The 22,565-nt window shown below is 55.1% G+C and overlaps 1 protein-coding gene across 1 annotated transcript in view; it reads left to right on the plus strand.

Annotated features, from left to right (window-relative positions):
* The window catches only part of RUNX3 (RUNX family transcription factor 3), a 58,566-nt gene that overhangs the window by 19,355 nt on the left and 16,646 nt on the right, over positions 1 to 22,565 (plus strand). Inside the window, exons 3-4 of the mRNA XM_036257076.1 lie at positions 14,673 to 14,947; positions 16,765 to 16,921. Of these exons, the coding sequence (XP_036112969.1) occupies positions 14,673 to 14,947; positions 16,765 to 16,921 (432 nt within the window). The remainder of the gene's footprint in view (positions 1 to 14,672; positions 14,948 to 16,764; positions 16,922 to 22,565) is intronic.

Raw genomic sequence — 22,565 nt, forward strand, 5'->3', positions numbered from 1 at the left:
AAAGGCCCTGTGGTGGGAGTGTGACTGTTGTGCTGAGAACCAGAGAGGAGGCCAGTGTGGCCAGAGCAGGAGGAGGGCAGGGGAGAATGGAAGGAGATGAGGACAGAGAGAAGGAAGGGGCCGGTCACTCAGATCCCCACAGGGCTGACTGGAAGGAAGAACTGGTGATGCCCCGCCCCACTCAGGCCCTCCGCTGCCCCCAACCCCTGCCCCCGGTACCATCCTGTTCTGCTAAGCTGACAGCCATTCCAAGAGTGTTTACATCAAAGGCCAATTCCTCTCACTGCAGGATTGGGAGGAAGAGGGTTTCCCTGACACACCGGGGCTTCAGATTGGAAGTGTAAAGGAACTTCCGGTGTGCCAGCAGGAAACTGTCATGGTTACCAACCAGAAAGACTGGTAACATGTGAGACCAGGACTTGACTGAGGGTCAAGGGGGCCAGTGCCCTCAGGGACCTCACACTCAGGGGCCAGCCAAGCTCCCGAGATGGCGTGGAGGGGTGGTGGGTCCTGACATTGGATTCTCCTTGGCTGTTGGTCATCCTGTGACCTCAAAAAGCCCTGTCCCCTCCCCAGACCTGTTTCTCCAACACGAGGGAGTTGTTCTCAAGGATCTCCGAGGTCCTCCCAGCACTAACCACAGCGCTTCCCACACGCTAAGACTTTCTGATGTAGGGATCTTATATGTCAGACAAAACTTCGTATCTGGGTGACCTCAGGCAGGTTGCTTAACCCCGTTCAGCCTCAGTTTCCCCTTAGAATCCACCTCCCAGGGTGGAGTGAGGATGAGGAATTAAGCCCTAGAAGGTGCCCAGCACTGTGCCTGGCACAGTGAGAGCTCAGATAAACGTGAACCCGTCTGACAACGGAGATCCTAACCTTCTGGGATCCCAGAGCCCACGACCTTGCCCCAGGAGCCTGACATCGGCTGGATGTGGGATTCCAATTCTCCAGTCCCCCTACTGCCAGCATGCCCCCAACGCCGGCCTCCCCCACGTGCTGGGTGGCAGACCTACCCCATAACCACATGAAAAGCCATTCCCCCAGGGTGTCCCCACACCTGGGAAAACCGGCAGCCTGCCCGGTGCTGGCCCCGCCCGGTGGCTGGAACACCGGGCAAGATCAATGAAGCCCGGCTGGGCTCCCAGTGCTGCCACCTTGTTCCAATCAGCGCTGGGCGCCTTCCGATCCGGACCCCCGCCCAGCCCCTCCCGGGCCCTGCCCAGCAGCCCACGTTTCCAGCCCCGTGACCCCTGGGAAGCGGTGCCCACAGCCTGACTCCATTCTGGCTGCAGCCTGCCTGGACTTGGGCTGTTGAAGAACATGCTGAATAATGGGGTGGCCCAAGCAGCACCAGGCCAGAGGTGGGGCCAGGTCTAGCCTTGGCATCCAGGCACCAAGTAATGCTCCGCCCATCTCTGGCCTCAGTTTCCTCAGCTGCCAGTGGGCTACTTAAATTTACCCCATCTAACCCTGGCCTGGTGGCTCAGTTGGTTGGAGCATTGTCCCATACGCCAAAGGTGGGTTCAATTCCCAGTCAGGGCACATACCAGGGTTTAGGGTTCGATCCCCGGTCAGTGCAAGTATGGGAGGCAGCTGATCAATGTTTCTCTCTCTCTCTCTCTCTCTCTCTCTCTCTCTCTCTCTCTCTCTCTAAAAATCAATAAAAACATATCACCCCACCTGGGGCTGTTGTGGGAGAAGCAAAGCAAAAGAAACAAAGAGGAGAACAGGGTTTTAGAAGTGGGGGCCGTGCCCGGTGCGGTCGGGGAGAAAGCCTGTGGGACCGCCTTGCCCGCCGCCGTGCAGCGGACCCTCCTACCAGTCCCTCTCCCTTCCTCTAGCCGGACCTTCTCAGCCTTCAGATCTCAGCTCTGATATCACCTCAAAGAGGCCTTCGCCGACCACCCTGCCTGAAGTCTTAGTGACCACCCCCTCGCCACACCCGCCCACCCAGTCACTCTATCCCTATGCCCAGGCCGCTCTCTTCGCCATCGGGAGACTGTCGAGTTCTGGCGTGTTTATGTATCTGCCTCCTTGTCTGTCTTCTGCCTTCTCTGCTGGAGTCGAAGCTCCACGGAGCCCCGTGGCTGTCTTGTCCATTGCTGTAACTCCAGCATCTAAAACAACCCCTGGCACATAGTAGGTGCTCAATGAATGTTTGTTGACTGAACAAATGTGGTACCTCCTCCTCCATCTGTGTCTTATTTCTCCTTTTCCTTCAATCCCAGCTTTTTCCCCACTAAGTGCATGGCTCCCCAAGGACAGGCCTGGGAACACTTCCCCTGTGCTCCTGAGGTGGGCCAGGCCTCTGTGAGCTAAGGACCTTGAGACTCTCAAGCCCACCCCTGATTTGACTGAGGATCAGAAATGAGGCAGTACGAGGGCCCAGCCCCCACCCTGGGCCTGAGCACATTGTATGATCCCCTTCCAGAAGGCAACTCAGGGGCAGCCAGAGACGCACACACAATGCACGTCACGTTCTTGCCAGTTACAAAGCCATGCCAACAGTGAATGACAAAGAGTGCCCAGTGTCTGAGCCTGTGGCCTAGACATGCCAGGCGGGATTTATGAGCCTGCTCTAGCATCTATTCGGCTCTGCCCACATCCTCAGCACCTCCCCAAGGGCCACAGGCCTAGTCAGTAAGGAGGGGAGACAGCCCATTGCATAGGGCTGGCCTCACTCTGGGAGCAGATCTCCCTGACTGCATCCCCCAGCTCCAGCCTTCCACTCTTGCTGACCTCTGGTCCCTGGGGGTCATCGGTGGACCTGGGCCTATGTCTTGCTTCTGTGGTGTCTGTGCTTCCCATGGGCCGGGCCAGGCAGCACAGGCTGCCTAGGTCCAAAGCTCAGCTCTGACAGTCACCTGCTGTGTAACCTGGGGCAAGATACTAACCTCTCTGTGCCTCAGTTCTCCTAGTGCTATAATGGCAGTGATAACATAGGTGCCTGGGCGGATTAAATGGAATAATACGTGTGAAGTGTAGATAGCATTAGTTATCATAACTGAGGGGCCTGGCCCTGCTACAGACAGCAGGGCAAAATTTCAGCATCAATAGGTCTTGGTTCAAATCCCAGCTCTGCCCCCACTAGCTGGTTCAGGAGACTCGCTCAGTGAACTTCAGTTCCTCATCTATAAAGTAGTCCAGGGACAGGTACCTGAAAGGCTGTAGTAATATTTAAGAGGCTGGATAGGGAGCCTGCCCGGTGGGGGCTGGGGATCCAGAAACACCCCCCATGGGGGTTGCCATGATGAGGAGGGGCTTCGAGGGCCACCAGATGCATCAGCTGACAGTGATCTGGTGGACGGGACAACCTAGTAGAAACAGTGATTTGGCCGAGAATAAACACCCCAGCCCTGCTGCACCCCAGCACTTCTGTGACTATGCAAATGTAAACATTTTTGTCCATTCTTTTTTCAGAGGTTTGGGGGAAGGGCACTTTCTCTATTTTTTATCTTTTGCTTTTCTTTTTAAATATTTTATTGTAAAATATCATAACAGTGAGTATATAAATATAAATATTGTGTAGGGGAACATAATAAAACAGAAATTCATATACCCACCACCTAGCTTTTAAAAACCCCCTCTGAGAGGACCTTAGGGCCCCTACCAGTCTCCGCGCCCGAATCACATCTCCCCTGGGAACCACTCTCCTGGTCTTTGTATTAACCATTCTTTTGCATGTCTGTATGCTTTTTGCTTTCAATGTCATTTTCTATTTATAAAAGCAGAAATCTGGGGATGAACTAAAAGGCATTAATAGGGGATGTGAACTACTGGAGAAGTTCACATGGGGGTTAAATCTCCCCATTTTACAGATGAAAAAAATACTGAGGCTTGAGGAGGCTCAAGGTCACCCAGACAGAAGGTGAAGATGCCAGGGCGGGAACTCAGAGCTGGCACAAACTGAACTGCAGATGTCAGGTCATAAATGGACCTTTGGTTTCACTGTCTCATTTGATCAGTAAATGTTTACTATGAGCCAATCCTGCACTGAACACCAGTATCTGGTCCAGCCTCCTGCCCCTTCCAACACTTTGAACTTCCTCTACAATATCCTGGCCTCAGCTTGCATATCTCCCATGATGGGAGGCTCTCTACCAGAGGCATGTGTCTCATTCTCCCTCTAGCTGGCGCTCAGTGCTTCTTTTCCTTGTTTGTTGCCCAATACGCAGTGGCTCTAGTTCCGCGCCCAGCATCCACATGGTCCCCTTCCACCCAGGAGCTCTCCCCAGGTCTGGAAGTGGCGCTCTCAGCCCCCAAGCCTGCTCTTCTCCAGGACAAAGGCCCAGCTGCTTTAACAGTTCATCACGTGACATGGTTTCAATACTATTCCCCATGCTGAGGTCCCTGGAGGTATCATTCAGGCCCTACAGAGGGGCTCAGGCTGACTTGTCCTCCAGGGTGACAGCTGCTGTTTTGAAGCTCCCACTGCGTGTCAGCCCCTTCATTCCCCCTCTGAGCAGTAATTATCTCCATTTTACAGGTGAGGGGGCTGAGGCTCAGGGAGGCCATGCGTCCCTGACCCAGGGCTTTGAGCCCCCAGACTGCCACTCTACCCTCCAGCCCCGGCTGCCTCGGGAACCCTCTGCACAACCCCCTTGTTCCGCTACCATCCCTGGACCAGGAGGACAGGCTCTCCTCGCGCCCCGACAATGGGGGATGAGAAGGGTTAAAAGTCAGATGCTGGGAAAGAGTCTGGAGACCTGAGACCAACAAACTACCCAGAAGTCAATACCCCTGAATGGAGGCAAAGCGGACACTTCCATGGCCAGGTCTCCACTCCTGCCGGGCTGACCGAGATCACAGGTCCAAACGCTGAGCCTTCCACACCTGCCTCAGCGCGCGTGGGTCCAGCCCCAGGATGGTCTGTCTGCACAACTCTGACGTGCACCTCCGGCTGGGTGTGTGTCTTAAATGAAGGCCACTCTGCAGCTACACCAATGGGTCTGCGCGTGTCTCCTCGTGAGTGTCCTTGCACACATGTGCACTTAACTGTTCACACATGTGGCTGCATCATAACAGGGTTGGCCTCCGCGAGGGCTTGTCCACACAGGTGTGTGTGAGTGGCCAGTGAGTGTGTGAGTGTGCCCACGAGCACATGTGCATGCTGGGAGTGTCCACGAGAAGAGGTGTGTGCGTGAGTGTGGGCACGTGGGCATGCCCTGTGTGCCAGGGTCCAGTGGAGTCTTTCCCATCCTGGCTCCCAGTACTTGCCCTCACCTGCTCCTCAGATCTGAGAGTCTGACTCTTCCTCCCCATTTTCTAGCCAAAGTATAACCCGTGGAAAGGGGTCTTTATTATGGAAATGGTGCCACAGGAATCCAAGGCTTGGAAAGGCCTAAATGTGGATGGGGGGAAAGATGTTGCCATCACTGGGCACATTTTTTTCTAAAGCGAGTCTTAAGTTCCTACCAAAGATCTTTAGCTGTGGACTCCAGACTTGGGCACTTAGGGTGTATGACAGGTCAAGGTGGGCCGGGGTGAGGGGGAGGAGGACCAAAGCAAGGCTGGGCCCCCAAAGGCTTTCACAGAGAAGAGCTGGGCCTGCAGGCAGTCCCTTGGAGTCGGGCCAACTGCCAGTGAGCATCCTGGTGACCTTGAGCAAGTCCCTAACCTTTCCTCGGACTCCGTTTTTCCAGACCTGTCATAGATTAACATGGAATTCTAGAACATGGGGATCAAGTGTGGTCCAATGCACTTATCTCCCCGATGGGGTGTCTGAGGCCTAGAGAGGAAAGGGATTGTCCCAGGGTCACCCCAGCAAGAAATAAGGGGAAGGCTTCCCTGGAGCGAGCAGGCAGGTCCATGAGCCCGAGGCCCAGCCCAGGTTACAGGTCATGACTGTTCTTAGGCTCCATTCAGCCCCAACTCTAGGATCCATGGGGGGCTGGGGACTTGTTTGAGTTTATCAAGGCATAAGGCCCAACCGCTTCCCCATCAGCGCGGGCGGCGGAGGAAAACCGGAGCGTGAAGGAGTGGAGGAAGTCGCAAAGAAGGACTTGCAGATGTTTAGAACGGAGAGCTGCAGGGGCCAGGACTCCTGCTACGTCCCGGGCCAGACTAAGGCAGTGAGCCACATAGAGGGAGCTAGTAAATTTATAAGCGGAACAAACAACTATAAAACTGGGACCCGCCCCCCGCCCCCCAGCCCTATGGAGGCAGGCCCAGGCCCAGGTTCGCTGTTGCACAGCCTGGTACTGAGGGCTCGATTCGTCACTGACTGTGTCTGACCATGAGCACCTTCGCCTCTGTGGCCTCAGTCATCTCTTCTGTTATTTGGGAGTAAAAGGACCTAACGCGTGCATCGCCGCTGCCCGGGCGACGAAGGTGAGACACTGCAGAATGTGGAGTGGTTAGGGGACTTGCTTTAGAGTCAGAGGTCCCTGACTCCAAATCCAGCTTCCTTGCCACCTGGAAACCTCTCTGAGCCTCAGTTTCTAGAACTGCTCAATTCATAAGGTTGTTTTAAAGTTCATCTCAGACAATATAAGCAAAGCAGGTGCTCAAAAACACTACTCCCCAGGCCTGGGCACGTGGTAGGAGCCAGGAAACATGTGGCAATTGGCTGATGGGGTAATCTGTGGGCAAGACCGGTTACATAATTTGGGGGGGCCCAGCGCAAAATGAAATTGCAGGCCCCTTGTTCAATAAGTATTTAAAAATTCAAGGCAGTGATGGCAGAGCAGTGAACCAAGGGCAGGATCCTTCTGGGAGCAGGGCCCTGTGTGACTGCAGGGGTCCCAGCCAGGAAGCTGATCCTGCCTGCGGGACATCTGCAGCGGCTCAAACCCTGTTCACGTGAAGGGGCTGAGGCCCTTCCACTGTGCCGTCCATCACTGTGCTGAGGGCCACCCCCTTCTCCCCAGGGCCGCAGCTGGGATCGTGACTGCTGGGCCCTGCCACTCTCGGTGGCCATCAGAGGCAGCATAAAAGACCAACTGTTCTCCACCTCGTTATGCCCTGTTTTTATCTCCTGCCATGCATAGAGCACATAGTTGATTTCTTTCCGCAAAGGGCTGCGCTTTTTTTCTTTTCCAAGGGCGACGCTGGAAAGCCATGTGGCTTTTATTGCTGGCAGGAATGTCTGAGGCGTTCCTTCGCCACCACATGAAATGGAGCCGTAATCTTCATCTGCGTAAGGCCAAAGCCCCTGGTCTCCTCCGAGCCATCGGCCTCTGAGATTAATTAAGGCTTCACAAGGACTGACAGTCATTAGGACCTTTTTGGGGAGGTGGAAAATCCCTAATAGGACTGGCTGAGCCCAGGAGCCCCTGGGTGGGCGGTGGGGTGAGGAGGGCCTGCCATGAAGAGGAAGGCATTCTGGGACCAGAGTCCTAGGGAGGTGGCAGGAGGGGGTTCCAGACTCTGCCCCTGGCCTAGGTTGTGACCTAAGTGTCACCGTTCCCCTCCCGGGGCCTCAGTTCCACCATTTGATAAATGGGAGGTTTGGATATACTATCTCAGAGAACAGTTGAGTCTGACATTATAAAATTCCGAATCTTGCCCACAATCCTCTTGCCAGGATTCTAATTCTATTCCATGACTGTAACTTCAAGCATCTGATTCTCGTCCATGAGAACAGAGCCTGGTGGTCAGGAACGTGGGCTCTGGGGCCAGGCTGCCTGGTTGGAATCCTAGCTGCTCACTTTCCCAGCTGTGTGTCCTTGAGCAAATTACTGAACCTCTCTGTCTTCAGTTTTTTTACTTGGAAAATGGGGGTGATACTGCACCTCTCCCATAAGATTACTGTGAGGCATAATGATGTCTAAAGTGTGGAATGAGGCCTGGCATGCCATGAGAGCTTACCTGTTGTCAGAAAAGATTGATAGAGGTCAGGATTCTACTCCTGTGGTTCCAATCCTATCCCCAAATTTGGTTTCTTACTGGCTCCTATTTTGCTACCTGATTAAGGTTTGGAGGCACTTGGAACCTGGAAATCCTCCCGTCTTTCCTCCACCATAGCGGATGTCAGGGGAGCCCTTTCTCTCTCTGGCTGCCAGAGCTGAAGCCCATCCTGGGCTGGGCAAAGGGCACATCCTTCCCAGAACCCTCTTGGGCTCCACGCTGCCCAGGTTCCTCTCTCTCCCCACCTTGCCCATAGAAGAATCCTCTGATCTGACGGCTCTGCCAGCAGGCAGCTCTGCACCTACCCGCGGCTGTGGGTGGAGAGTCTACGGCACCGTGGCCTCCAGCAGGGCAGACGTGGCGCTTGGGTCAAGTCATGTTGAAAGAAGAGCCCTCAGGTTCTGAAGCCCAGACCCAAGAAGCTCTTTTCTCTCTGAGCCTCAGTGTACCCACCTATAAAATGGAGAGAATATAATACCTACCACGAGGGTTAGCGATAACTGGGGTAAAACTCCCAGCACATGGCAGAAGTCCAATAAATTAGAGCAAGTATTAGTCATAGGCTAAAGGGCTCTACCAGAACTATTTCTTTATTTTATAGATGACCAAAGTGAGAAGTGGGGAGGATGAAAAGAATTCCAGACTCAGTGGTGGAAGCTAAAACCAGAACTCACTTCCCTGGGGCCTGCCTTCCCTCCCTGTGCCAGGACCCCACTAAGACCACCTCTCTCTCCCTCCTTCCCTCCCTTTCTCCCTCTCATTCCCTGAGCCGGGCACCCTCTCAAGATGCATCTACAGTGGGGTGGGAGTGGGAGTTAGGGGTTCCTCCACCACAAGGACACAAGGACCTGAGGAAGTGATGAGTGGTCTGGGGGCGCTCCAACCCGTGGTCACAGTGAAACTCAGCGGGGCCCCTCTGGGAGCCCTGGTGCCTAGCGGGAGCGCGGAAGTGCACTCCATCATTCAGAACGGGACTCTGGCCTCCCCCCCCCCCCCGGGGGTGGGAGCACAGGGGTTGCATCCAGACATGAGGCGGTGACCTCAGGACCACTGTTTGGGTCCTGGCTTGGGCTCCACCTTCACCTGCCAGCCCCAGGAGGGCGGGCAGGAGTCTGGGCAGGCAAAGGTCAAAGTCCCCTCTTTGGGCCCCACCATGCTGCCCCCTGGCCTTGCCCAACCTCAATCTCAGTCTAGCTTCTTCCTTGGTTACTCACGTGACGTCTCTCCCCTTTCCTGGGCCCCAGTGTTCCCATCTGTAAATTGGGGGCTACAGCTGAGTCTACCTCTTCAGTGGTTCGGAGACTGAAGGAGAGCACACGGTGGGAGGGCCTCGGCAGATGACCCCGCAGCACCCTTCTGTCCCCCAGGCTGGGTTTGGAGGGCCTGCTGATTTCCAAGTCCATGGCTGTTCAACTGATTTTATTGCCCCTCGTTCCACCACCAGGGTAATGGCAAGCATTTGCCGAGCACTTGCAATATCTACACGCCTGGCTCTGCCCGGTATTTTATTCAATCAAGGACGAGGGTGTGCATAACCAGGTGGTGCCTCCGCTCCCCAAAGTCTGAGTCAGATGGAGCTTTTCACCTGCTCTGGTTCTTCCTAGCCCAGAAAACCCTGGGCAACGCGCCTCTTCGTTTAAGTGGTGTAACACCTACCAGATGCAGCGGCTGTGAGGATGGCACTTAAAGCCCAAACACAGTGCCTGGACATGGTGACACCCGAGCAAGTGTGACTGGCACCGTTCTTCCCATTACACCGACCAGGGCACCCAGGCTCGAGGTGGTGCAAAAGGGACAGTGGGCCAATGGCACAGCTGGGAGCTGCACCCTAACCACAGTGCTCTCCCCAGCTCCCTCTTCTCCCCTTGGAGTCTGGCCCTTTACAAACAAAAACCAAAAACTCTGTAATTTGAGAAGTACACTTGTCTGCCTGCATCCTCTGGGGTGAGGGCCCCCAACCCTGAGGCAACAACCCTTCAAACATAATACAGTTTCTTTACCACCCTTTCTAAATTTATATATATTTTATATGTAATATTAATATAATATATATTATATGTAATATATATGCAATTATATATGTATAAATATATATCTGAAACCCGGAGCAGGAAGTGCTGGTTTAATCAGCAGTATTGTCTTTTTTTTCTTTATTGATTTGAGAGAGAGAGGAAGGGAGGAGAGAGAAATATAGAAACATCAGTGAGAGAGAACATCTCTTGGCCACCTCCTGCATGCCCCCCACTGGGGATTTGACCCACAACCTGGGCATGTGCCCTGACTAGGAATTGAACCGGGGACCTCTTGGTGCATGGGTCGATGCTCAACCACTGAGCCACACTGGCCGGGCTTTCTTTTTCTTTTACACGAAATGACTGATGGCATTTTAGATCCAGTGAAGCTCAATGTCCCTCCCCTCCTGGATGGGGTCTTTTATCTTTGGATTTGTAAAATGGAGCAATTAGAACACCCTCCATTCACAGAAGAGGAAACTCAAGCTCAGTGAGGGACAGCAGTGTCCCACCTTGAGTTCCAGGCACCAGGCCGGAGGGTGACTTGGTGATATGTATCCCTCCGGAGTTGGGGCATGGAGGCCAGCGTGGGAGAAGTCATTAGTTTCTAGAAGACAGTCCTCTGTACGAGTCACTGAGACTTGGGATAAAGGGAATAGATGCCTCCTGGGGAAGGCAGGAGTGGGGAGGTGGCTAACAGTGTCAGCTGAGGCCAGTTCCTACTCAGGAAAGTGTCTGCCTGTGGGGGGAGGGGGGAAGAGATGGGGGTCAGTGGGTTTCTAGAGTGAGGGTCTGAGAGCCTAAGGAGGGTGAATTGTCAAGATCCACAGACAGCCCTGTGATGGATGCTGGAAGCCCTCCTACAAGCTGCTGTGGAGCCAAGACACGATCTTTACCTCCCCAGGCAGTCCCCAGGTAAACCAAGGGGGCAGGCGACCACGGACTAGGCTCCCAGTCCTGGCAAGCTTTAAACATGAGAATTGGATATTTCACAATGGAAAGTGTGAGGCCCAGAGAGGAGAGAGGACTTGCCGAAGGCCCCTGACAAGGAGTGATTAGGCCTTATTTTTACAGTATCACGACAGCTCGCATGGGTGGAGCACCCCCTACATGCCACGTCTGTGCTAAGCACTTTACACACAATTCTACGAAGAGACCACTATTATTCCCACCCCACCCCCACCCCCGCTTTCAGATAACGGATTAGGCTCAGAGAGGATTTAAGCGTGTCTCCCTAGATCAGAGTAGGTGGTGGAAGTCAAACTCGGGAAGTGGAACTGCAGAACCAATCTCCCTCAACTAGGGGACCTCTTAGGTTTTCCAGAGTATATATATCCCTTCACCCTCCCCAAGCACCAGGACTCTCCAGGAACCAGATCTGCCCTTGGAAGCTCTCTGGCCAGCAGCCCACTACCAGGAAAGCATGTAGAGCGCACTCCTAAACAGTTCCGGGGCAGAAGGAGGGCCATTCTCACCCCATGGGTCCTCCCCCAGGGGTGAAGGACAGGGTGGAAGGAGCAACCCCCAGAATCCCAGCTCTGCAGGCCCCAGGCTGGGTCCCTGTTTACCCAGCTCTTGGCCAAGGTAGGCCCAGACTTCCTGGCTTACTCATCCTGCTGCAGACAATTCAGGGTGTTCTCAGGTGGGAGTCATTTGAAAGAAAGCTGGGTGTCCATCGGTCTAGTGGAAGAGAGAGGAGATGGCTGTCCATACAAGATGGGGAAGGGAGAGGGTATCCACGTGTTCCATTTAAGGGAGTGGGAACTATTGAACTATCTTTCCAAATGGTAAAGAGGGAGGGAGGGAGGGAGGGAGGAAAAGTAGATGAGGGAGGAGAAAGTGGTGGGGGAGGAGATAGAGAGAGTGCCCTAGGTCTGTCGGTCTTGGATGGGAAAGAAGTAGGTAGATATTGGGAACGAGCTGATCTGTTCTGTGCATCCTCCTCACCCCTGCCCCCCCCCCCGCTCCGAATGGGACAGGAAAAGACTGCATTTCTGTCGGGAAGAATGTTCTGCTGGTGGGAAGGTGCAGGGACCCTAGGATGTTTGAGATGCGAACGCAGAACGCTCCAGTGTCAAAGCGTTCTGTCTGTCCATCGCGGGCGGGGAGGGCAGCCTTCGGTATGACACAAAGCCTTTGGTTTGTTTGAAATGTGGCCGCACAGATGGTGAGGAGTCGGACGGGACGTCTGTCCAGAAAGGGTAGCTCTTAAGGAGAAGACCCCCTGCGCCTGGACATGAGGATCGCAGCTGGCGCACATGTGTGCGCAGGCCCTGCAGGGGCAATACCGCGGCTGGCAGAGTGCAGGCGCCAACTAGCGGTGGCTCCCGCAACTGCTCCAGCTTCTCCGGCCCGGAGACCTCCAGCTGGGGACCCAAACGCCAACAACCAGGGTCCTTTGGTTCCAGCGCCCACCTTCAGTGAGCACCCTCGCGAGGGCTGGTGCCGAGCTGGGTTCCGCGCCAGGTGCCGAGACACATAGGAACCCCATTCTCAGGAAACCCGTTTGTAAACTCCCCGTCGGATGAGAGGGAGAAATCAGGCGGAGGGGCAAGTAAGGACACGAGTACAAACCGAAATCATTAGACGAATCGAATTTACAAACCCTGCGTGAAGTGGATCCTGGCCCCACAGCCGCTCCAGGGCAGCATGAGTCGACCGCCCTCCCTGGCCTCGAGCCTTACCTGGCCACGACGCGGTGGACCTTTCGTCGGGAAGCGCCCAGAAGTAGGACGCAATAAGGCCCAGGTCCCTCGCTTTCTTCTGGCCCCGCTGCTACGCCAGCGCTCCCGAGAGCGCGCGGGACTTGGTGTACGCTCTATAGAAAGTCCAGTGACGGGTCCTCACTATCCCTGCTTTCGAAATGGCCCAGGGAGCTGAAAGAAGGCTCCGAGAGGGGTAGGGACCAGCTCTCCCGATGGTCGAATTTGGTTGGGTGAGATTCCTTCTGCTCTGCAGTGCACGCTGGGCTCGATTTCGTTTGTCGTCGACGAAATGACCGAGGTCAGATACAGGGCGGGATCTTGCAGTCACCGTCGGAGCCTATGCTTCCTTGCTACTGAGGCTTGGAATTCGTCGTTTTGCACCTGTCGAGGGCCAATAACAACGAATACCCAGCCCAATCTCCAAAACGGCGGGGTCACTCAGCACGCGTTCGTTCCCCAGACACCAGGGAGTGCATCTGGGGCGATAATCCACAGTGAATGAGTCTTGACCTTTTCCTATTCCCCTCTCCTCTGTGGCCGGTCTCTACGCCCGCTTGCCTGGCCTAGGAGGCGGGAAAGGAAGGGATAGTTTGACGTGAAGCCCCGGGAGTGGGAAGGAGGACCCCAGGCCGGTGAGCAGATCGTGCCTCGGCAGAGCTGTCAGCATTCCTGCGGTGCGGCCGAGCGCACTGCCCTGGAAGACGTGGGCTTAGACCCGCGGGAGCCAGTTTGCATCTACGTGGAGGAAGAAAATCCCCTCCTTTGGAAGCCGGGGCCCTTAGCCTTGCGGCCATTCCCGTTCTCCGCACAGTTTTCTTCTCGCCGTGAATTAGCGTCCTTTTCCACGATGCAGGACCGTGGTTACAAGCCCGGGGGTTGGGGGTGGGGGGTTGGAGGATCAAGGAAAAGCACCCGCATTTTTCAGGCCCCATTGTGTTTTTCAAGAAGCCACAGGCCTCCACAACGAAGAACAATGCAGCGAGGCCTGCGCGATCCTGACAGTTGTTTCGACGGGGTAGGGTTGGGGAACCGGGTTAGTCGCCCGCAAGCCTGATGAGGGCCCGTAGGGGACACCCTTCCCTCTGTCCCCGGGTTGGCACCAGGGCCTCCGAGGCCGAGACCAAAGCCGCACAGGGCTGGGAGCTGCAGAGGCCGCTGGTGCGCGCAATCTGTAAGGCGGGGGAGACTCTTGGGTCAAAATAATTTGCGGGCGGGGCGGTGTGAAGCCTCTTTAGAGCAGCTCCCCGCGCGATGTCACCCGCCTCGGAGCCCCCGCGGCTCCCCACTGAAGGTGCAGGCACCACAGGCCGAAAGCAGCTGGAGTTGGGGAGGCCCGACCGCAGGCAGCAGAGAAGGGGGAGAGAAGGGGCGGCGTGGGTCGGAGACGGCGGCAAAAGAGCCTTCTGTAGGACTCGGACGTTTTAAGCACATTTTTAGCCTCGGCCCCGGTTCCCCAGAACCCTCGAGGAGCCCTGGGCTTTCGAGTTGGGGCACCGACCCCGACCGTCCTCCGCTAGGCGGGGCCTTCCGCCCCTCCCGGTGGGGCGGCCTTCGGCGGTCCCAGGTCCTCCCCCCGCGAGCGCTGCCGAGGTGCCCGCGATGGGGGCGCCGATTGGCTGCGAAACGCGTCGCTCGGGCCGGCCCCGCCCCACGGGCCCCGAGGTACTAACCCGGCGCGCGGGCAGCCGCTGCGCCGCCACTTGATTCTCGAGGATTTGTTCTGGGGCTGCGGCCGCGTAGTTTGTGGGGCAACCGCGAGCGGGCTGCGGGGGCGGAAGACGGCGGCGGCACAGTCCGCGCGGGCCGCGCCACGGTCGAAGCTGCCAGGACCGGCGCGAGGGGCGGCCGCCGAAGGGCCGCGCGCCCAGAATGCGGGACTAGCAGTCAGGCTGCTCGGGGCCGTCGGGGCTGCGCGGCTTCGCTGCGGGTGGACCCCGGCGGGGCTGCCCCCTGCGCCCTGAGGCCCCGGCCCGGCCGCTTCTGCTTTCCCGCTTCTCGCTGCAGCGGGGGCAGAGGAGGCGCCCGAGCCGGCTGCCCCCGGGGGAGCCGCGCCGCCGCCGCCCGACCGGCGCCCTGACGGCCGCTGTTATGCGTATTCCTGTAGACCCCAGCACCAGCCGCCGCTTCACACCTCCCTCCACGGCCTTCCCCTGCGGCGGCGGCGGCGGCGGCGGCGGCAAGATGGGCGAGAACAGCGGCACGCTGAGCGCGCAGGCGGCCGTGGGGCCCGGCGGGCGCGCCCGGCCCGAGGTGCGCTCGATGGTGGATGTGCTGGCGGACCACGCGGGCGAGCTCGTGCGCACCGACAGCCCCAACTTCCTCTGCTCTGTGCTGCCCTCGCACTGGCGCTGCAACAAGACGCTGCCTGTCGCCTTTAAGGTGAGTGCGGGGCCCGGGGAGGGAGGACGCCGTCCCTGGGGCTCCCGGCATCTCGGCTGCACGAGCTCGGGCCAGGGAACGGAGGGGAGGAGACGGTCCCGCAGCGAAAGCCAGGCAACGGGCCACTAAGCCCTTTTGGTCACGCTGCGCGCTCCACCCGGAGACATCGGCGTTGCCTCTTGGATGCACCCCGCACTGGTGACTTTTAGGGAGGTTTGTCCCCTCTACCTTCCGGGAACCCTGCGAAGAAACATTGATATAGAAACGAGCAGATGGGGCTCCCCTCTAACCCGGGTCCTTCGGACACAGCGCTGCGGGCAGGGGAGAAGAGGAGTCCAGGAACCAGGGCGAGGACACGGGAGGTGGGGTGCGGAGGGTGGATAGGGCCTACTCTCCTCTGCCGGCACCTCTCCTCCTGCACCGCTTCTGAAACACTTCCTGCTCACACCCTCAACCTCTGGCTTCAGAAACTTTATACTGGGCGACTCTGGGCCAGGATCAGAGACAATATCCTTAAAAGTTGCGCCTGGGATCCCAAATGTAAGGCAAAAGTTGGGGGCGCTCCCACCCCTGGCCCCCGTCATTCAGAGGATCTTTTTCTCTTTGCCAGGGAGTAGGCGACCGTTTCATTTTCATTTTTTTAAGGGGGCAGCGAGATGAAACGAAAACGCCTTGGTTTTCCCCTAAACCTCTCGCAGCTGCCGTGAGAAAGGGCAGGGCAGGAAGGGCCGGGTGGCTGGGGGTGGCAGGGCCTGAGGTGGCTGGAAACAAGGCTCCTGGCAGCTGAGGCCGTGCTTGCTCCCATTAAGAGGACTCCAAATTGAAAGAAAAAAAAGATGAGTGGCTCTTTGAGGTCTCCCGGGTGACATCTTAAAATACCAGTGGGGAAAATCTCCCGGGGGTCGGGGGAGGCCCGCGTGATTTTAATCCTCAGATCGGAGGTTTTACTGTCACTTGGAGCTTAAAAGGAATCTTTGAAATTAAAAGAAGACAGGATGTTGACAGGAAATCTGGCCTTTTTAATCAGACCCCAAACATTTTCTCCTTGAAATTTTTACCATCTGGATCCCTAGTCCCTGCACGCGGTGGCCACGTTCAAATGGCTGTGACTGTGTTTGCAGTCCTGATTCCTTTTCAAAAGGCATCTGCCTCTCCATGCTCCTTGGGGTGAGGGGTGGGGGAGACTCTACTAGGGGGGCATCTCCACCTCCATCTTGCAATTCCTAGCAGGTGCAATCTTCTGTTATCAAAAGCCCCTCCAGCACTTTAAAGAGGTTTTCTGTACAAACCCTCTCAAAATGCCAGTTTGTTTTACATTTTGCATTTCCCCTGCATAACGAATTCAGTCTATGCAGAGGCTGATAAACTGGGCCGAGGCCACATTTCAGGGCCAAATTTCATACCCCAAAGGGCTCTTGCATTATTATTGTTGTTGATATTATTTTTTACTTAGAGACTTGGTTGCTAGAGGCAATGTTGATTCCTCTTTTGCTCAAGCAAAGGGAAGAAGGAAACTGCACCCTACATCATAGTTACTGAGCTCATTCCCAGCCGTTGCTTAGATTTAATTGAAAGGATAATTTCGCAGGACATGGCTTAACCAGTTTATCTAGGATTATGGTACAGAATGTAGAGATCTTTTTGTTTTTGTTATATTTGGGGGAAGGTCTCTATTGCTTTAAAGCCTCTTCTCCGCCCCACATTTGAGAAATCCGCAGTGCGCCTGGGACCTAGGGGAGCTGCCCGCTCCAGCCCCTCCCCCCTTTCCCTTGCCTCCCCCTACCTTTCTAAGCTGACCCCACGCCCCATGCCCTCAGGTGGTGGCACTGGGGGATGTGCCAGATGGAACGGTGGTGACTGTGATGGCAGGCAACGATGAGAACTACTCAGCTGAACTGCGCAATGCCTCTGCCGTCATGAAGAACCAGGTGGCCAGGTTCAACGACCTTCGCTTCGTGGGCCGCAGTGGGCGAGGTGAGCGGAAGGGAGGCTGTGCCAGCCCAACATTGGCAGTAACAAAGGTTGGGGGGAAGGAAGTTGAGAATGAGACCTCGGGGGTCCCAATGGGAGCCCCCAGAAACAGGTCCGAGCCCAGTTCTGTGTAAAATAGCGGTTTGGAACCCTTGAGGGTGTTACAGACCCCTTTGAAAATGTGAGGGGAAAAGCCACAATTTTCTCCCAGGTTTCTGGGTTTGCTAACTCCTGAAGCCTGCCTTGCCTCCCCTTTCCTAATTAAGTGCCCTGATGTCACCAGCGATGCTGGGGGAAATAACAAGCTAAAAAAGGGGCCTTATAAGTCTTTCTGCAGGCAGTTTAGAGGACAGATCCTTGGGCTTCAGGGCCCAAGCACCCACACCATTCTCCCGACTGGGGCAGACTCTCCCCCACACTTTGAGGGTGCCTCTCCGCAGCTGTGGTCTCCCAAAGCCACAGTTTCCCCAGCCCTTTGAGCCTTAACGTGGTTTAGAAAAGAAACAAATGCAGTACAGGATGCTGAATACTGGAAAGCGTAGCTCGAAAGCTGCCATCTCCCACCCCAGAATCAAGGCTGGCGTGCCACCCTGCCTGTCTGATCTACCTTGGGCGGTATGAAGGAAGGTAGGACCAATGAACTATGGCTGCCGACTGGGGCTGTTGGGTAGGAGGAGCTGCTAGGACCTGAAACCCATCGCTGCTTCTGGGGGGAGAAGTCCTAGAAATCCTGCCCAGGAGAAATGGAGAACTGAGGGCTCGCTGGCCCTTTAAGACCAACCTGCTGAAAAGTGGGGAGTGCCCTTCCCTAGCACCTGGCCTGCCCATCCAGCTTTGTTAAGAAAGTACGCTAGGTTCCCTCTGCTCCCACTCTCAACAGAGGCCGAGGCAGAATTGTACTTTTCATCACCAATAAACAAGACCTTTTACGGTTTTAGTTCGCTCTGAGCTGCCAGCCCTGCTCGGAAGTGGGCATCTGGGCACCATTTTTCCCTCTTCAACCATTCAGTGTATACATACAAATGTCAAGCATATTTTGACTTTTCAGCATTAATTAAAACCAGGGCATTATTTGCATGTAATAACTGTTTACTTGTTACTTTTTATGAAACTGAAATAGTTTACATTCTTTCAAACATTTCCTGTTCCTGTTGGCTCCCTTCCCCATGCACAGATTTCTTTCAAACGTTGCCCTTAACTGGTTGCAGGTTGATGGATGGAAAATGTTTGCTTTTATGAATTAAGCTTTCATTGCTGCTCCTAATTAGTCTCCAAGCCCCCTTTGTCATCCCCAATATCTCAAGCCTTTTGCAACTTAATCCCAGCCTCAGCCCTGGGTGCAGAGTTGCTAGTGCCACTGGTTGGCAGTGGCTTGCTCGGATGCAGCTCCACTGTGGGGCAGAGAGGGAGACCCACTATAGCTGCAGCCCCGAGGAAGCAGGCAGAAGGGAAGAGCAGTCCCTGGAGCCCACTGCGGCATCAGAAACGTGGCATTGTACCCCCTCTTCTAGGAGGTGTGATATAGAAAAAGAAAAGAGCTACCTGAGACCTTGCCTGGCCATTCTGCTGCTGAAAATGGTTTCCTTGTGGCATTTATGCCCATAGACCTGTGCCCACCCGCAGGGCCAGCTGGGAGGGAGATGGGTTTTCAAAGCAGTGCTGGGCAGCACGCTCTTGGAGCAGGCACAGCCGCAGCTGGACTGTGGTTCTGGAAAATAGATGCAGGAGACTGAGGTTCCCTACGAGTCTCAGTGGTCCTGGGAGGCAGGAAGAGGCCCGAGTGGGAGTTCTGATGCCTGTGGAATTCTACGGGACTTTCAGATCTCGGAGGCTCGTGGTATTAAACAGCCTGGGCTCTAAAACGAGCCGACCTGGATTTCAGTCCCAGCTGCACCAGTGACTTGCTGGATGACATTGGGCAGATGGCTTAATCGCTCTGTGCCTCAGTTTTCTCATCTGTAAAATAGAAATCATAATGGTACCTCATGGGATTTTGTGAGAGTTAAGGAATGTGGTACAAGTGTCTCAGTTGGCACATACTGAGAGCTGGATACATGTTAGAGATTTTTGTTACTTCAAATGCCTGGGACTAGAAGAGATCTTTGAAGTCCCTTTGAGTGGTGACAGTCACTGATTCTCTGATTCTGGTGCGGTTTGGGCGGGGGTGGGGGAAACCCAGAAGGTGTGAATTGTTGAGTGGGAGAAGTGGAGGCGGTGATAGTGAGGAAGGAGGGCGAGGGGTCCTGTGGCAAGCAGCAGCTCATTGCTGTGCCCATCCTCCCACTGGGAAAGTCCCCTGGTGAGAACAAATCAGTGATTGACACGGACAGGTTGGGCCACTTCAGGAGTGGGGAAGGTTGGGATTTAGGACCCCAGAGCCTTTCCCTGGCTCTCTTGACTTCTGCAGGACTAAGAAGCCAGAGGGAAACTTCTGCTTGTTTCCTTGCTTTTCATTCCTCGATCTGTCTTAATTCAAGGAAGATTACCTTTCCATGAAAGACATAACACACCACAGAGCTCTCATGATTAGCCTGCAAGTGTGAAACAGGAAAAGGAAGGGAAGGAAACCAAGCCACTGGTATCTCCTGCAGTGATTAAGGTGATTAAGGCCGAGGTCCCCGCCCCTCAGTCATTTGTATCGTCCTGTACCATCTCACAGTGAAGTGTGTGATGACGTAGCCACTTACATGCAGTTTCAAAATCTGTACAACTCCATAGCCCTAATGAAAAAAAACGAGGGAAAGTGATTTTTAATAAAATATCTACTTGACTATGGAAATGCTGGGTGCGACCCCACCGTGTGACGAACAGGTACTTGCCCCTCTGACAGAAGGCCGTGACCCCACGGCAGGCCAGGCCGGCGAGGAGCGCACGACTTAAAGTCTCAACACCGCATCACCGTCAATGACGTGATTTTCTGAAGTTGTGAACAATCCATGGCGAAGTTCTGAGCCAAAAAAAAAATATCTAACTGTCTTTCCTCCTGGAAAATTCACTAGACGTTAGAAGTGTGCACAAATATTTTGCCTTTTTTTATGCAAAATCTAAATTTTGGCTCAGATCATCTTCATCAGCACGTTCTGCACAGACGGGGAGGGTGAAGACTTCACTGCTCCGTGCAGTGCTGGACATGGGCACCCCCAGCCTTCCTCTTGAGACCCACACACCCCAGTCTCCAGAACGCCCTCTAGAAGGCGGCCACGGGCCTCGGTGGAAGCGAGAGGGGCTTGAGTTCCCAAACCGTGAGATGGGACATGTGGTCGCAGGCTTAGGGGGAACACTGGTGCAGAGGAGACAGATGGCTTCCTGGCCAGCGTGGAGAAAAGCCCGAGATTTCCTGAGACGAGTCCCCTCCCGCGACCCGTCACCCCGGTGGTTGGGGCATCTCACACAGGAACCCTGGCTGAGAGGGACAGGGACTTGCCCAAGGTCACACAGCCAGACCCAGTTGTGTGTACTGACTGGTCCAGGGCCCCATATACTGCAGGAATGTCTGGGGCCACTCAGAACCCCAAGGGGCAGCTATTTCCAGACTAGAACGTCTCCCCCTCCAATCAGGAGTGCCTTGATTGACAATTCCTGGACGCCCGGCTGACTGCACGTTTGCCTGGGGTTCCTGCGCAAGGCTGTCCACCTCCTTTGTCTTCTCAGCTCCCACCTCCAGGAGCGGGAGAGCTGTGATGGATGGGTTTGCTGCTAGGCAGAGAGGGGCAAGGGACACCCAGGAGACAGCTTCCCCTCACCCCTGGTTCAAGGGGTCCCTGCCTCTTGGGTTACCTGCCACCTGCCCTGCCTTCCCACTCCCGCTCCCAAGTCCCAGCCTCTCCCTTCCTTCCTCCCCCCCTCCTCTCTGGGAGTACCTGGGACAGGTAGTGCCAGGCTTGGAAACAGAGGAAGCTGTAGAGGAGGGCTGGTGGCCTCAGGGGTGGCCTGTGGTTTGCTGCCTGGTGGGGATGGGGCTTCTCACAGCAGGTCCTTAGCACCTGTGTAGGAGGGCTGGCTCCATCACATTCTAACCTTTCTGGGCTCTGCCTGGATCCTATGTGACCTGGTCTGCTCATTGCCTCTGTCTCAGTTTTCTCATCTCTAAAGTGAGAGCAGTAATCTCTGCCCTTAATTCATTTAACAAACATTTACTGAGCACCTACTATGTTCCAGATGCTGTCCTAGGGGCTGGGGAAACAACAGTGAACAACACAAAAATGCTGGCCCCCAGGGAGCTTACAGTCTAATAATGAGAGACAAAATAAATGAGTATATGAATTATTAGAAGTAATAAGCATTTGGAGGAAATTCGAGTGGGAGGGGAAGAGTCTATGATGCTTCTGATTGAGTATCTTTCTTCGCCCCACAGACCCCTTTGACAGTCTCAGAATAATGTTTTTTAAGGAACAAAATAAAATACAAAGGATTACAATGGAAACCAATTATATTAAAACATATTTAGCAAGATGCCTTTTAAAATGGTGATAAATGTGCCCACTTTGTTAACTTATTAAATAATAAGATCTAGCCATGGGTCCGATGACGACCATGATTTTGAAGTTGTGACGAACATAAAAGATATTTAGAGAAATCTGCACTGTCTGTAATATGATATGTAAATGTCTGTGACGTCTGTGTGACAAGGTCACAGGGACTTCTATAACGTTCTGTGGCTTGTTGCCTATGTTTGTACTCGAGAGAGATGCTAAATTTCATTTAGAGGTTAGGGACAACCTCTAAATGCCGTTTTGTTTCCTATCCTGGTTCATGGCACACTCAGTTCTAAGAGGAGGCCACAGACATCAAGTTAAAAACTACTTTAGAGAAAGTGACAAGGGAGGGCCTCACTGAGAAGGTGACTTCAGTGGAGACCTGGGGAAGGAGAGGGGAGAAACAGGAGCACTTGGAGGGGGTGGGGCCACCAGGCCTGGTAGCCCTCCGGCTGCCTCCAGCTCCAGGCTGCTGTCCCCTCAGCTCCCCATCGCTGGGCGCCCTCAGCACCAAGGAAGTGGTGGATGGAGAGGCCCCGGGACCCCCAGAGAGTGCTGAATGGTTGGGGACAGGGGTCTCCAGGAAGGAAATGACCTCAGAGTGAGGGAAAGCAGTAGGAGGGTCCCCTGGAAGGAGCAGGCAGGGAGCCCAAGCCCACCTGCCTGGCATTTCCCTAGACCTCTGCACGTCCTGTTTCCAGAAACCGTGGTCTGAGAGCAAGGGGTCACATTTGTCCTCTGACTCAGGACTCCACTCTTTCCAGTTCCAGTCATACTTCAGTTTGGGCCCCATCCTGCCCCCGCCCTGCTGTCTCAGAGCCCTTGGGTCCCTTGATGTGGCCCCAGCTGCCTGGCCGGTTTACTTCAGTTCTGGAGTCTCCTGTTTGTGGGACTGGAGTTTTCACTTGGTCACTGGACCAACAGGTACCCAGAAAGAACCATGCGGAGAGGACTGTAAGCTGTCAGTGCTGCCCTGAGTTCTCATTTCCCGTGTGAGGCGGGGCTGTCAGAACCCACCTGCCGGCCCTGGAGAGTTGTTGGGAGCACAGGCACAGCAGAGGGGCCCACTGGGCAGCCTCCCCCGGAGCCCACCCGGAGCCAGCCCTGGGGGCACAGGTGCACTGGGCCAGTGGCCCCCGCCCTCAGGACTCCCCAGGCCCGTAACTGAGATC

This window comes from Molossus molossus, unplaced genomic scaffold (assembly GCF_014108415.1).
Source record: "Molossus molossus isolate mMolMol1 unplaced genomic scaffold, mMolMol1.p scaffold_m16_p_12, whole genome shotgun sequence".
NCBI classification, from domain to species: Eukaryota; Metazoa; Chordata; class Mammalia; order Chiroptera; family Molossidae; genus Molossus; species Molossus molossus.